Source organism: Leuresthes tenuis, unplaced genomic scaffold, assembly GCF_036924035.1.
Source record: "Leuresthes tenuis unplaced genomic scaffold, fLeuTen1.0.hap1 SCAF_24, whole genome shotgun sequence".
Lineage (NCBI taxonomy): Eukaryota > Metazoa > Chordata > Actinopteri > Atheriniformes > Atherinopsidae > Leuresthes > Leuresthes tenuis.
Window position 1 is genome coordinate 17,708,352 of NW_027325378.1, and position 13,933 is coordinate 17,722,284.

The 13,933-nt window shown below is 46.7% G+C and overlaps 1 protein-coding gene across 2 annotated transcripts in view; it reads left to right on the plus strand.

Annotated features, from left to right (window-relative positions):
• The window catches only part of LOC140284897 (guanine nucleotide exchange factor VAV3), a 79,460-nt gene that overhangs the window by 59,580 nt on the left and 5,947 nt on the right, over positions 1-13,933 (plus strand). For both annotated transcript variants that reach the window (XM_072378913.1, XM_072378914.1), the window contains exons 17-25: positions 1,436-1,527; positions 3,535-3,557; positions 4,194-4,212; positions 5,936-6,066; positions 7,963-8,028; positions 8,616-8,650; positions 9,031-9,147; positions 10,039-10,126; positions 10,636-10,765. In XM_072378913.1, the coding sequence (XP_072235014.1) occupies positions 1,436-1,527; positions 3,535-3,557; positions 4,194-4,212; positions 5,936-6,066; positions 7,963-8,028; positions 8,616-8,650; positions 9,031-9,147; positions 10,039-10,126; positions 10,636-10,765 (701 nt within the window). The remainder of the gene's footprint in view (positions 1-1,435; positions 1,528-3,534; positions 3,558-4,193; positions 4,213-5,935; positions 6,067-7,962; positions 8,029-8,615; positions 8,651-9,030; positions 9,148-10,038; positions 10,127-10,635; positions 10,766-13,933) is intronic.

Here is a 13,933-nt window from a genome sequence, read left to right on the forward strand (position 1 = left end):
ATAACCTCAGATGAACAGGAACAGGTCTGATTGTTTAACAGCAGCGGATACAAAACAAAAGGAGTTTATGATCGACTGCAAGGTGTCCAGGTCCTGTGGCTGCGAAAACTAGACCAAATCATCAGCCCTCCACCTCCGTGCAGGACAGCTGGTACGAGGTGTTTGGTTTTCATTAAACACGGTCAGACATGAAATGATTCCAGAAGCTTGTTCAGATGCAGCTTTGCCCACCTAAGCTGTGCTGCCATGTTCTTTTTAGAGAGCAGAGGCCGTCTCCTGGTGGCAACCCTTCCAAACAAGCCCTACCTGTTTAGTCTCTTTCTAATTGTACGGTCATGAACTTTAATGTTTAACATCTCTTGGCACCTGTGTTAACACACCTGACACAGGGTGATGTGTCATGTGTTGTTGTTGGTTCGGAGGTTTTTCTTATTTCTCGAACGTTCACACCTCAGATGATTCTTTATCACGTGCCGGTAATTAAAATCTCTTAAAAATTACAAGCTTGTGTTTCTAATCTTTTCTTGATATGAATTCTCAGTGAAATAAACAGCCGCCCTAGTCGAGGCACGATGGAGTTTTCTTGACAAAAAATATACGACGTAGTCTTTGATTTTCCGTTAGCTCCTAATTTTATTCATTGTGCTGAAAGACCCGATACATTGTCAACTTTTTTGTCTTCTCTTTTTATTAAACTGCAGACTTTTTCTTGGTTACTTCGAGGTTTCTTTTTTGATTTCCTCTGGATTTAGTCAATGCTCCCTTTGACCGTCGATGACATATTTTGAGCAGGTGCATGATAATTGGATGACAGTTCAATCGGAGGCTTTTAAGCCATGCAAACCAACGCTGATGTTGCAGGTGAAACTGGTGCACAGACTCAGAAAATGAAAAGGTTTTCAGACTTTCGAGCGCCGCTCTGTGAATATTCGGGGAGGTGTCGCCGTGGTGCACATGCAGTTAAAACCCACTAAAACGGTGTAATTAAAATACTTCAGCAGCGGGTGTGAGTCCTCCTCAGCGTTCCTCCATGTTGAATTTTACAAGAGGTCTTTTTCAAGAGGTTAAACAGACAATTAGCTGAGGTGAAGCCTTTCATTAAGTTCCTGTCATTTTAAGAGCAAAAACAAAGGGACGATGTGATTTAAAGTAGCGCCCAGCTGATAGGTTTAACGTGACATCTGCAGACTGCAGCCGTGGCTGTAAGCCCAGAATCGCCTCTTTTGTTTGTCGCCTCCACAGTTTAATCTCACTCGCCATCATAAACATCAACGCCACGGTGGCACAAACTGTTGGTCCTCCTGAACCTGACGGAGAATGAAACTCCACATTAAGACTTCGCTGTTCTCTCCCATAAGCATGAAAGTTTGGTGTGTTCCACAGAGCAGATTATGTGATGCACTGTTTTTTTTTTTATTGTTCCCCGTGTCTGCAGGGGCATCTTTAACCAGGGCTACTTGTGCTCCAAGTGTGGCTGTGGTGCCCATAAGGAATGCCTGGGTCGCTTTGGCTGCTGCGGAAAAACAGGTAAATATTGCACAACCGCATCAGTCTGCAAACGACCTCAACAAGCAGCCAGCAGGCGAAAAGTTTTTACAAAGACCTGAAACCTAATTGTTCAACTCGAAGCGCCGCTTTTGTTGCAGAACGCAATGACAGGTGTCACATCGATGCGTATAAAACCTTCGCGTATGAATGTCTTGGGACAAATCTGGCGGATTTGCTGCTGTGTGGTGTAAAAGAGCTACACGGTGACACTATAAAGAAGATGTGGGAATAAGAAGTGGCTTTATGGGAATTGCTCTAACTAGATAAGAACTTGATACACGACATTATTTCAACAGACTAAGGTCACCCAAGCTTTCGATCAGTGCTCCAGAAAGCTTTTCCCGTTTCCCTGGGTGGTTCTGACACTTCAGAGCACCTTAAAGGGAATGTCACTGCCTGTCGCTGCACACATCCCCAAAGCCTAATAGTAGTTTTACTGAAGAGTTTTAAGGAACACCAGACTTCTTTATGACGCTCCTGTTGTGCATCTGTCACTCCGCTCCCTGTGCAGCACACTGACAGCTCTGAGAGCTGGGTGATAGAAGGAAAACTTCAGAAATGTGGAAAAGAAAAAAAAGAGGAGGGGGGGGGGCTCATCAGAAACCAGCTTAGCGTGTTTCCTGCCTCTGTGTGTGTGTGTGTGTGTGTGTTTAGTGAGGGAGGGTGTAACATAAGCGTGAAGAGGTGCAAAAAACTGCATTTTCACATTTGTGAAGTTTATTTTCCTCTTCTTAACCCCCCCCCAAAACTCTTGAAAGTGCTCAAATGTGTTGTCACAGCACTAAAAACTAAGCGCAACATTTTTACACTCGAGCTGAACTGTTACAGCCGGCACAAAACGCGCCGCTAACGCAGCTTGTTGCATCGGTGTGTGTTTGCGTTTCCCCGCGGCGAGCTGCCAGCTCCCGTTGGACCTGGCATCTGTCGCGGCGCTATCGGGTCGCCGAGGCAATAAAGCCTCTGCCAGGCCCACCTGGGCGCGGTGTGTACCGGAGGAGATCGGGGCGACACCGGCGCTGGGAGAGCACGGAGCTGTGAGGGCTGGGATGCTTGTTTAAATTTGCTCTCTCATCACTCCACATTCAGCTGGTGCAGGAATCTGTGCTGTGGATCAATATCACGCTGGAGGATTTTGAAGAGGTCTTGAGCTTCTCTTGCATAAGAGCCTAAATCTGCTAATGAACAAATGATGTTTTGGTTTGTGACTTGGTTGCAACCCCCCTTTTCTTTGCTTTTTTTAAGCTTTTTGGCCTCCGTGTTTCTTCATTACATACGGCAAAAAAAACAAAAAACACCGCAATAAACGGGCTTTGTTAAAACAACAGATAAAGGAATAAAAAGTGGGGAAAAGCACACACACTGCGAGCACAAACACACAGTCACTGCATCACAGAGAAGCGCTCTGCGCATGTGGTCGTGTGCGCGTCTCTGTGAGGGAACGATAAGCCGCCGTTTACCTGCGTTTATCTCTGCTATCGCCTCCCTCGCTGTGCGTTTGCACAACAGGTCAAGGTTCGCTTTCGGAACAACAGGCCTGCTGAGAGAGAGCGTGTGTGTGTGTGTGTGTGTGCAGGTACAGTGCGTATATCTGTGGCTTTCTGCCAACTAATATGTGTTTATGTAATTGTTCTGTTAGAACAGGTACTGGGGCGTGTTTGTGTGTGCATAGGTGTGCAGTTATGTGTGTCAGGGGGGGGGGGGTTGTAATCCGTCCCTAAGGGAGCCAATGAAAGGAAGCGTTGGAGCAAAAACCACAGGTCTGCCTCCACCCTCCTCCCCCTCCAACCCCCCCTCGCCTCGTTACCTCCTCTATTCCGGCTGTCAGGTAGTGGCAGCGCAGCAAAACAAAGCAAACCGCGGTCAGACACGGGCGTCCGCCTTCTCCACTAATGAGGGAGTGTTGCTTTGTACCGATGAGTGTGTGCAATTGTTTGCGTGCACCCCCTAACCCGTCATTCACAATGCCTGTTCTCAAACTTCTTTCAGATTCCGGCTCCGTCAGAATTCAGGTGAGCTGCCGCTGAGCGTGTGCGTGTGTCCATGTGTGCCCGTCTGTCTGTGTCTGCTGTTCGCCTGCTCCTCAAAGCTTTGCTGCACTTTGAAGGCTGCTCTCCTCTGCAGCTCTCTGCCAAGGAGACTCCAATTGACTTTAGTTACTGGCGGCGAAATCTGATGCCAGCAAGGAGAAATAGTTTTGTGGAGATTTCCTCCCGAGTTGTCTGAGCTGCAGCGTGAGAAGCGGGCCCGGGCTGCAAATGAAAGTGGGCTTTCTCTGTGTCAAATGCTGCGCAGAAACTTAACGAGAAGTCATTGCTTTTCGCTTCAAGTGCCGGATGAACTGTTCTGATGCAACGCACGCGCAGAGTAAAAAGTGTGGCGTTGCGTTATTAATGGCAGAATGAGCTAAAGTTGTTTCTGCTTTCTGCAGCTTTGCAGCATTTCTTCTGCAGCGACGTGCTGCTGCATGCAGGCCAGCTTCACATATCGATTGTATGTGTTCAGCAAAAGACTGTCGCTAACGACTGGGTTAGCTTGCAGAAACTGAATTTAAGAGAAAGACGTAGACTGATGCATACGGGGTGTAACATGTTACGTGTGCGTGCACCTTGTTTCCGAGTGTAAATGTCTGTGTGTGTTTTTCACAGGGCAGAGATCGAGATCCAGGTGAGAAACTCTTAACTGGACACATCCTCTCACCATGCACACATCTTTCTTTTCTCCACTCTTGCCTGTTCTTTGTTGTTTGCAAATGCAGAGTGATGCTTATCAGCACACTATATAACTATAAAAGTGTCAAAAGCATGAGTTATTCCATTATTGACAGTTGACAGTTGTCACTTAGCGCGTCTCGAACTGCCAAATTAGCTTTATGTTATTGACCAGATTTGAAAGGAACAACTTGGAAATCCTGCCATTTTTTCGCTCGTCGACCAATTGAGTGTTGGAATTGTTTGGCAGGGTCGGCAGAAGGTGTGCAGGAGCTGCTGCTGCCGGCGCGGCCTCAGACTGTTTCTCTTCTCCACAGTCAGAGAGAGCTCTGCACACCTGGCTGTTTAAACAGTTCAACTCAAATATGCCACATACAAACTTTGGGCATGTGCAGTAGATGCAGCCGGCGCTCTTAAAGCCGCCTCCCTCGCCGTCGGCCTTCCTGCGAGAAAACTCTAACGACGCACGGCATCCTCGCGTGAGTCCACACTGCACCAAGGGCCTGTAATCGCCTATAAGCCTGGCTTCGACACTCATTTTTCCACCCCTCCATCTATTATGCCGCAGAAAATGATTTCTGACTGAAGACGCATTAAAATCAATAGGCATTTGATTGCCCTGGCCCTCGGCGTTTTATAATATTTCAGCGCTCCTCTCTTTGTCTATTTTCAAAGGTGCACAAACACACGGCTCGTCCTTGTGTGGATAGGAATGCAATTCATGCCCTGGAGACCCAATTCTCCATGGCCCTGTGTCTTTAGAAGTCCTATTCAGGCGAGATCGCACATGTAAGGCTGCCAGCCACAGTGCTGCCTCGCTGGAACAGGCTGAGAGAGAAGCAGCGCAAATATAGATGTATTAGCTTTCACTACAATGTTGTTGACTTCTCTGTTATTTGCCTTAAGCTTTACCTCCTCCTTCATGCTATCGCTTGACACCCCCCCCCCCCCGAAGATGAGGGGATTTGCCTATCAAATGGCATCATTCCAGCGAGCAGATTCACCTCGATGAAAAGGTTTTCGATCATCTCGCTGCTGTGAGATATGCTTAGACAGTCAGGGCTGGTTATTGAAGCTTTTAATGAAAAAGCATTCGTGAGGTACCCCGTTTCCAAGCAGCAAACTACAAAAAAATAAATAAAATAAACTGGACGAAGTTTTCCTCAAATTTCGGTAACAGAACAAAGCATTTCTGACTAAACTTTCCTCCAAGCTTCCCAGCAGGATGGAGGAAGAATCAGAAAACAAATCCTGCTCCTGCTTATCTTTTATCAACCCAGAGACCGAGATAGACCAGGGTGCGCTGCTGCTTATCTTTCGTATGAAAATGAGCAATGATTCCAGCGAGTCCTGACACAGGGGTGCGTTTGTGTGTTTGTATGCTTGTGCACGTCAAGAAAGGAGTTAGAGAAGGAGCCCAAGAGCTTGGTTGAAATGGACAGCAACTTACAAAAAGGACCGTTTGCTTGGTTTTGTCATGCTAAAAAGTCACTTTTGACACTTTTATAGTAATATAGTGTGCTGGCGAGTCACATAAAACTGTCGGCATGCCATCTTACTTTTAAATTTGTAAGATTTGTAAGTTAAGCTGTATCCGGCAGCATGGCGTCAGGCAGTCAGCAACACTGGCCGAACTTCTTGATTCCAGTGAACAGGCACTAATACGTCTTATCGTGCAGGTCTGCCCAAGATGCTGGTAATCAGGAACTACTTTGGCACGCCGAGCCCCGCCTCTGGCCCGGCGCTCAGCATCCAGACGGGTGACATCATTGAATTAATCTGCGCCGACCTCCACAGCCCCTGGTGGCAGGTCAGACAACTCCTCCATCTCTTTATCGCTTCTTTTTCCAGGACTGAAAAGTGCATCTGCGGGATTGAAGTCTCTAATGTCGGTCCAGCTATGTCCAGCTCACCCAATATTTTATAGTTACGCCTTTATCAGTCCAAACAGGTATCGAGTACGACCGGTTAAAGGTGCAGTCTGTCCGCACAAGTTGCACATAAAAATGAAATTCGGTGTAAAAAGTGCACCCCCACACAGACCTCTTGGCAGCAGGTTATATTCTCACGCTGAATAGGTTTGTGGTGTAAAACGTGAGATCTGAGCTTCTCCCGAGGAGGAAAGCTGAAAGAGGACTGGAAAGTCATCTTTTGCACATGCAGTGAGGAAATCCAGCAAATCTCACTACACTTAATAAAGAAAAAAACAATAGATGGAATAGATAAAGAATTCAATTAACTGGGTGTGAAAGCTTTAGTGGAGGCAGCCACAGCCCCAGTTAACAAACATTCAATATCCATCACCTCTGCAGCCAACAGTCCATAATCATTTCTGTTCTGGGGGTGTGTGACAAACAGAATCGATCACTGTAATTTCATTTCATTCAGTAGCAGCCATCTCTTAGCTTTGTGTGCGTTTGCCGCTCTAATCTTTCTGACTCTTTAACGAGGGTGAAGCGAAAGCAGGGCTTTACACGGGGACGGAGAAGGTGGATCGAGGCAGAAACAGGCTTAGCTGCCCGCTGGTTGTGCACATCTGAGAGGATGCAAGAAAAAGCAAAACATTTGTTCCCAGAGTGCGAAATACGAGACTCAGGCACCTAAACTTACACCCAGGACCCTCTGAAACATCTAAATCTGTTTGGGAGGGGGTCCACTGGTCCCTGTGCAGAATCACTGTACGCTTTTATGCCTCCCATCCAAAACATTCCTGAAATCTACAAATGAATCTAACGGCTTTCCCGTTTCAGTTTCTGTGGTAGTTTGGTTGGGCTGCGTGCTTCTACACGTTCAGGCTTTACTCAGCAGTTTGCACGAGCTCCTGCAGCTTCGGTGGGTTTGTGCCAGAAATGGGTCCAGTGTTGCAGAATGCTTGTTTTCCGCTGCAGGTTCCTGAAAAGAGCTGAATTCTTCCCCCTTTGACAACATTTGAGCGAACTGTGGTTTTACTTTGCTTTAATGTTCGGGGAAACGCACGCGTTTTATTCTGGAGTTTTTTTACGATCCATGTTTCAAACTCATTTTTCAAAATGAGATTTGTTACAACTCGGTTCCATGGTTCCATGCAGTCCAAATTAAGTCCAGTTCATTACAATCTAATTAATTCAATATCAGTCAGATTTAACCCACCAGTTGATTAGAACTGGATTCATATGTAATAATGCCAACCTTTAAAAAGCAGCTTGGCTGAGGATTGTATCGTCATGGGGCCCTTTTCTCTGTCCATGCTTCGTTATAAAGTCTGTTTAGAGTCACTATGATGACTTTTAATTTGCTCCTGTGTCAGACACACACACTGTGGGCCTTCTTTTATGCACATGGTTCTATTGCATGGATGTTAATAGGAACTTTCTATAATCCTTTTTTAGGCACACTTTCTTCCCAACAATGCAGCCTTTGCTTTAGTTATTGTCCCAAATGTATGGAATCTATCGTCAGCTCGCAGAGCAACAAAAACTTCACCAGGAAGTTATGTGAGCTTTGCCTCCACGGTGTTGGTAAATTAAGGCACCGCGCTTTAAGAGTCATCACCCGGGGAGGAATAAGGAACTCCGCCTCCTCCGCTCTCCCTGCCAGGAAGTATTTCAACAACAGTTAACCGCTGCTGTAAATTTGTGCTGCTGTGTTGCGGGCTAATTGTCCCTGAGTTATGGAGACGTCTGCGGCCAGACGCAGGTAACGCAATTATCTCTCTCTGTGGTTTCAGGGCAGGATCCTGTCGACTAAAGAAGTTGGCTTCTTTCCAAGTGACGCTGTGAGGCCTTGCCCATGTGTAAGCACCATTTCCCTCCAGTCCCTCTAATAGCAGCTTGTGTCTGGCGAGAGATGAAGGGATGGTTGGCGAATGCTGAGCAGAGGTTGGGTATTTACCTGACAGAAGTAGAGAAAGAACAGCCTATGGGGGGGGGGGTTAAGTTCTGAGCACAAGGAAGTTGCTTTGTTTTCTAAGAAATAGCTTTAGTTTGTTTATTGAGAAGAAGCAGAGAACAAAATGATCTTTCAAGACGCAGAAATAGTTGCTTGTTTTGTTCGCCTCGCCTGCTTACAGCCATGCGCCGTTTGACAAAGTGAAATTCAGACTGCCCAGCTGCGTCAGGAATATGAGGCTTCCAGTAGATAACAGACTGTTATCACCATCTCTCACTGCTGTAAAGATAGAGAGAGCATTAGGGCGTTTTATTGGAGGTTATACAATGTAAAAGCATCTGTTATGGAGGAGCGCAGCATCAGCTTAAAAAACAGCGCTGAGGAACCGGCGCCAAGTACATGATTTTATTGTAATGTCTTGGCTGTTGTCAGATAAGCGAGAGCTTCGTGCAAATAACAAAGACACGTGTCCACCTCTGCTCTTTGTTCCAGGTCCCAAAGCCTGTCGATTACTCCTCTCAGCTTTGGTACGTCCACGAAAAAAAACCCACCAATCTCATCTCGAATGTATCCAAACTCCGAAGGCTGAAGTCTTTAATCATGTTGACAAGAAGCATTCCCAGAGAGCAAAACACTGACTGTAGATGGAAATGCATCTTAGCAGCAGGGCTCACATGTGTGCTCCTGGCTGATGAGAGATTCATATGGCATGAGCTCTGGCAAATTGTGCCAATTTATTTGATTTGACAAGCTATCCATTGATAGCTGCTCTGCTGCTTTAACCTAAAAGTGTACTACCGTGCCATCAGTCGTAATATATAGCGACAGCCAGTAACTCCTGAGGTAATTAAACACACACAGAGCTGTTCTTCTGTCCTCTTGAGCTGCTTCTGTTTGGCTGTTGTAGGTTTGCAGGTCCTATGGAGAGGCTCCAAGCAGAAGCAGAGCTCATCAACAGGGTCAACAGCACCTACCTGGTCCGCCATCGCAGCAAAGAGTACTCAGAATATGCCATCAGCATCAAGTAAGTCACTCTGAAATAAGCCTCAGACACTTTGCTCTTCTAATGGATCCTTTTTTTTTGGAAACTCTGAAACAGTTTTTCAGCACATGCAAACCGGGGCATTAGTTCAGAAAACCAGAAAATCAGGTTCATGACTTTGGCCAGTGGCAGGAGTTTTCAGGGAAAACTTTAGAGAATCAAAAACCCGATTCGGCGGTGGGAAAAACCCTGCAGGAGCTGTCGCTGCGACAACTTTGCATAGTTCTTTATCCACATTTTGCACACGCTTCATTGGCACCGGTGTTTAAATGATGTTACGTGTTCATATGTCGCCTCAACTTTCAGACGACCTTTGTTGCAGTTTGCTTAAGTTTCTTCCTCTGTAGTGACTGTTTTATTCAAACAGTTTAAACGTAGAAACATTCTGAATCACACGTCACAAATCTTTTTCCGAGGCCCTCGTGAAGGCGGCTTGCTTGCACCATGATGCACCCCCATCAAACATATTCTGCAGGATATCCACTCAGACTGTGCAGCCATCGCTTAGATGAAGTCATCTTTGGAACCCCCCCCCACCTTCGTGTTAAAGGGAGGACCCGTTAACACGAAGGTGGGGGGGGGTTGCAGCAACTTTGCAGCTGGATCTTAGTACAAAATTGGTGCTGCTGACAACGCTCGTATTTGTGCATTCCCCGACATCCACCTCGTTACTGCAAACACAAACATGTGGCGCGAGGGAAGCAGTTACACACATGCGCTCCGGACCACCCATCATTCTAATGTCACAAACCTTTGGAACTCCGTGCATTAGAGGAATGGCCCGGCTCTCCGCAAGGGCCAGAGGCCGGCCACCGATCGATGGCGGTGATCAGAGAGGGAAATTACACTCATAACTTATTCAATGGCCCACAGGTACAACAACGACGTGAAGCACATAAAGATCCTGACCAAGGAGGGCTGCTACTACATCGCAGAGAACAAGAAGTTCAGGAGCATATTGGTGAGTATTCTCACCCTCTTATTTTATTTTTTTTTTCATTCCACCACCGCATTTCATGAATAAATCATCCCGTTCGCTTAATGAAGTGTCAGAACTTGAGTTTTATTTTGGCAATGTGCAAAGAATAGCCCAGATTACAGCCACATTTATACCGGCCCGAAGGCATCGCAGCCCATAAGCCCCGGTGCTTCATTTAAGGGTTTTTTTCAGGCTCCGACTTTCTTAAGTCGGACTTTCGACATATTACTAGAATTGTGTCGTGTTGTTTTAAAGGCACTGCATCAAACCAGACGGTAAAATAAGAGGAGGATTAAAGACACCGGGGTCGGTGGGGATTAATTATTACATTCCACCTTCCATGAATACGACTCCAGTGACGTTTAAAAAAAGAAATGGAATTTCTGTGGTTTTTACAAACGAGTTTTCAAGAGAAATGTGTCACAGTAAATGAAAATGACTGCGTCTGTTTATTGAATGATGTGTGTGTGTGTGTGTGTGTGTGTGTTTAGGAGTTGATTGAGTACTACAAACACCACTCCCTGAGAGAAGGCTTTAAGAGTCTGGACACCACGCTGCAGTTTCCGTACCGGGAACCGGAAAATGCCGCCGTGCACCGCCTCAACCGATCGGGCGGCAACAGTGAGTAGAGCCAAACTTCCAAAAGGATAGAGCTAATCCACCGAACAACCCAACTTCATATCGAACCATCAACTAGATTCTAACATCTTCTTCTTGCCGAAGATCGTCCCGGAGGGAGGGGAGTTGAATTAGTCACCCGGTGGCTGATGATGTGGAGCAATGGTGTTGTTAACCATGGGTAGCTTTAATTTCCAAGGATCATTCGTTCCTTACTTTTAGTTTGCAAGATATCAACTTTTAGAAGCTAAAACCAGCTCAAGTTTAACATCCCAGTGAGTTCCAATAGCTCCCCTGAAAACTCCGGTAAGCGCCGCTTTAATTCACACGGGAGGATCTGTGCTCCTTTTAAAGAGCCGCGTAGTGATTTGCTGTTAAAAACAGTCCAGGCTTCCCTCATGCTAACTGTGTTTGACTCAGCTGTCAAACGGCGGCTGGAGAATCCACTGAGCATGACATCAGATTTGATGACTCAACACTTTCTGAAAATCTAAATCAGTCTGACTTTTTTTTTTTTTTTACACAACATCTGACTTATTTCAGAATCGTTAATGGATATCAATCATTTGTATTCAGCTTTATTCAACATGTTTCAAACAACTGAAATCTGCAACGAGGAACACAGTCCCAGTTCTGCAGGAGTCATTTGTAATGTCAGCGGGTTTTCCACCTCAGAGAGGCCAAAATCACTCAACATCTGGGCTCCCCGCGGTTGGTCTGGGAACTCGTTGTGAGCTCGTTGAACTCTTGCCAGCAGTTGATGGCGATTTAAGCCGCTCGGTTGCTTTTTTCCGCCTGCGTAAACACGCCGCGTCTGTTCGGATATGAACAAACTTGCCAACCCCTTCAGACGTAGCAGCTGTTGTCAAACCACACCTCTGATGGGTAGAGCTGCCCTGGAACGCAGCAGCACGCTGACGGTTGTTTTTCCTGTTTAACCCTGCGACTGTGCCAGCCACTGCTGTCACTAACCCCCCCCCCCACATTCCTCTCAGCGCTCTGCTTTTACTTATCAGGGAACATCATTTCCAGCGAGACGCTCGGTTAACAGGTGTGGGATGTGTTAACTTTGAGCTGAGATTTTAATGAGATGATGTTTGAGAGCGAAGCAGCAGATGAGACAGCAGCACATTGTCAAACTACCAAACTCAGAGGTGTATAAAGACATTTCTGTGACAAGGTGGATTTTTCAGCGTCGAATCGAGACGAAAGATGTTGTGAGGAAGCAAAAAGGCCAAGGAAAGAAATCGCTTTGTGTGCTTCTGTTCAGTTTCAACGCTTTCATTCTCCCTTTCTTTGGCTTGGCTAATGGTAACGGGAGAGAGTGAGGCTGACGGATCAGCAAGAAGGGTTTAAATGCTCGCTGTTAACCGTCGCGAGCATCCAGCACTGAAGTACAAAGTGCTGCTTGGCTTCTGAAAAGATAGAATCTGCGGTGACCTCACAGAAACTAAGAAACAGAAACAAAGCCAGAAACAAAGTGTGCACGCTGGCCATCATTTCATCTGCACGCCACTGCGTCCTTGCAGCCTTTCAACCGCAGAGAAATGTGAGCAGATTGCACGGGGCCGTTTGGTTGTTCTGAAGCGGGGCCTGCGGTTCCGTCTCTGCTTCAGAACGAATGGAGTCAGCTCCAGTCTGTTCCAGTGAGGCCCTCCGCCTGCTCCTGCTGCGCAGGCTGCATTTTCATCCCTCCATATATCTAAACGACTCCCGTTTTGATTTCCATCCTCACTGCAGGACGACTTCTAATTAACGTCCACTCTTTCTCTTCCGTTCTTTGGGACAGGTTCATGCAAGGCCGAACTGGCGCTTTTAGCCGACCACCAGCGTTAACTGGGAACAAAACCAAACGCGTCCGCTGGCCGGCCTCAGCTGACAGCCCGTGTGGAGCACCGGGCCGCTGCTTGGACTCTGACACCCGTCTTCACTCCCTTGTGAAATGATAGAGCGCGTGTGCATGTGTGTGTGTGTGTGTTCTGGGTCTGAGTCACATCATCTATTCCAGTGTGAGCCACAAAGCCCAAGAAGCTTGTAAAATGCGTTTCGTGGCTGTTTGAAGAGGAGGGCGAGCCCTCTTCATAGCGCTCATACCCAGACACCATGAGGGGTTGCAGAGCTGTCTCTCAGTGCGTTGATTAGTATTCATTTTTAAAAAAAAAGGAAAACATGAAAGCCCTGCTCTCCTTACAGCATGTCAAGTTCAGGCATTCATCTGCCACGGGCTGAAATACGGGCTCCTGGGTCGCCTTCTTTGTTTTAACAAGCAGAGAGGAGGCCCGTTAAAAAGAGGCTCAGCTTTAAAGCTGGTCATTACATACAGTATCCAGAGTAATGAATTTATTCCAGATAAACAACTTTTCATATTCAGATATGTGACAATAGCCGCAGAGCCTCTGATTATAAAGAGATGACGGGAAAACAGGTTGTTTTGTTGTGGCTTTGTGGGCATTTTTGCATCTCTCCAAGTCTCTTTGTGATCATTTTGTGTCTCTGATCACGTTGACGTTACGGCATGTTGTTGATTCTAATCATCAACAGCTGCAGTTGGTTGCCACATCACTTCCCAGCTCCAAATGGTTCCTTGGTCTCCATACAAGTCAGCTAGATTTAGATTTAGATTAGTTCCCACCGCGGGTTCTCACCCTTTCCACATTCGTGGCTACATCACGGCTCGATGAAGGTCTTCATTCATTTCTAAAAGAAAAAACGCATTCCCTGAGCTGTGGTTGTGAGTAAACTGTGCATTCTTCCTAAATAAATGCTGAAGTTAGGATGTCATCTCTCATCTGTGTGCAGACATCAGCGGGCAGCACTTTGGCACATTGGATAAGATGGTTTTGATCTCTGCAGGTGATCCAGTTTCCTCCCACAGTCCGAAGACGTGCCTGTTAGTTCTGATTGGGCCTGTAGGTGTGAGCCTGCTTTGTGGTGCGTCTCTGTGAGAGTCCTGTGATGGACCGGTGGCCTGTCCGCGGTGTTCGGAGCCTCACGCTCACTGTTAGCTGGCTCCAGTCCCCCACAGCCCTCTGTAGGATAAAAACAGGCACCGGAGATGGATGGATAGCAGCAGCAAAATCCTAGCAGAGGATTTTCAGTGTGACCTTTAACTTTCTCTTCCCTGGAGCCCCCCCATGTGCCGCGTCTGTCTGTGTTTGGTATAAAAACGCA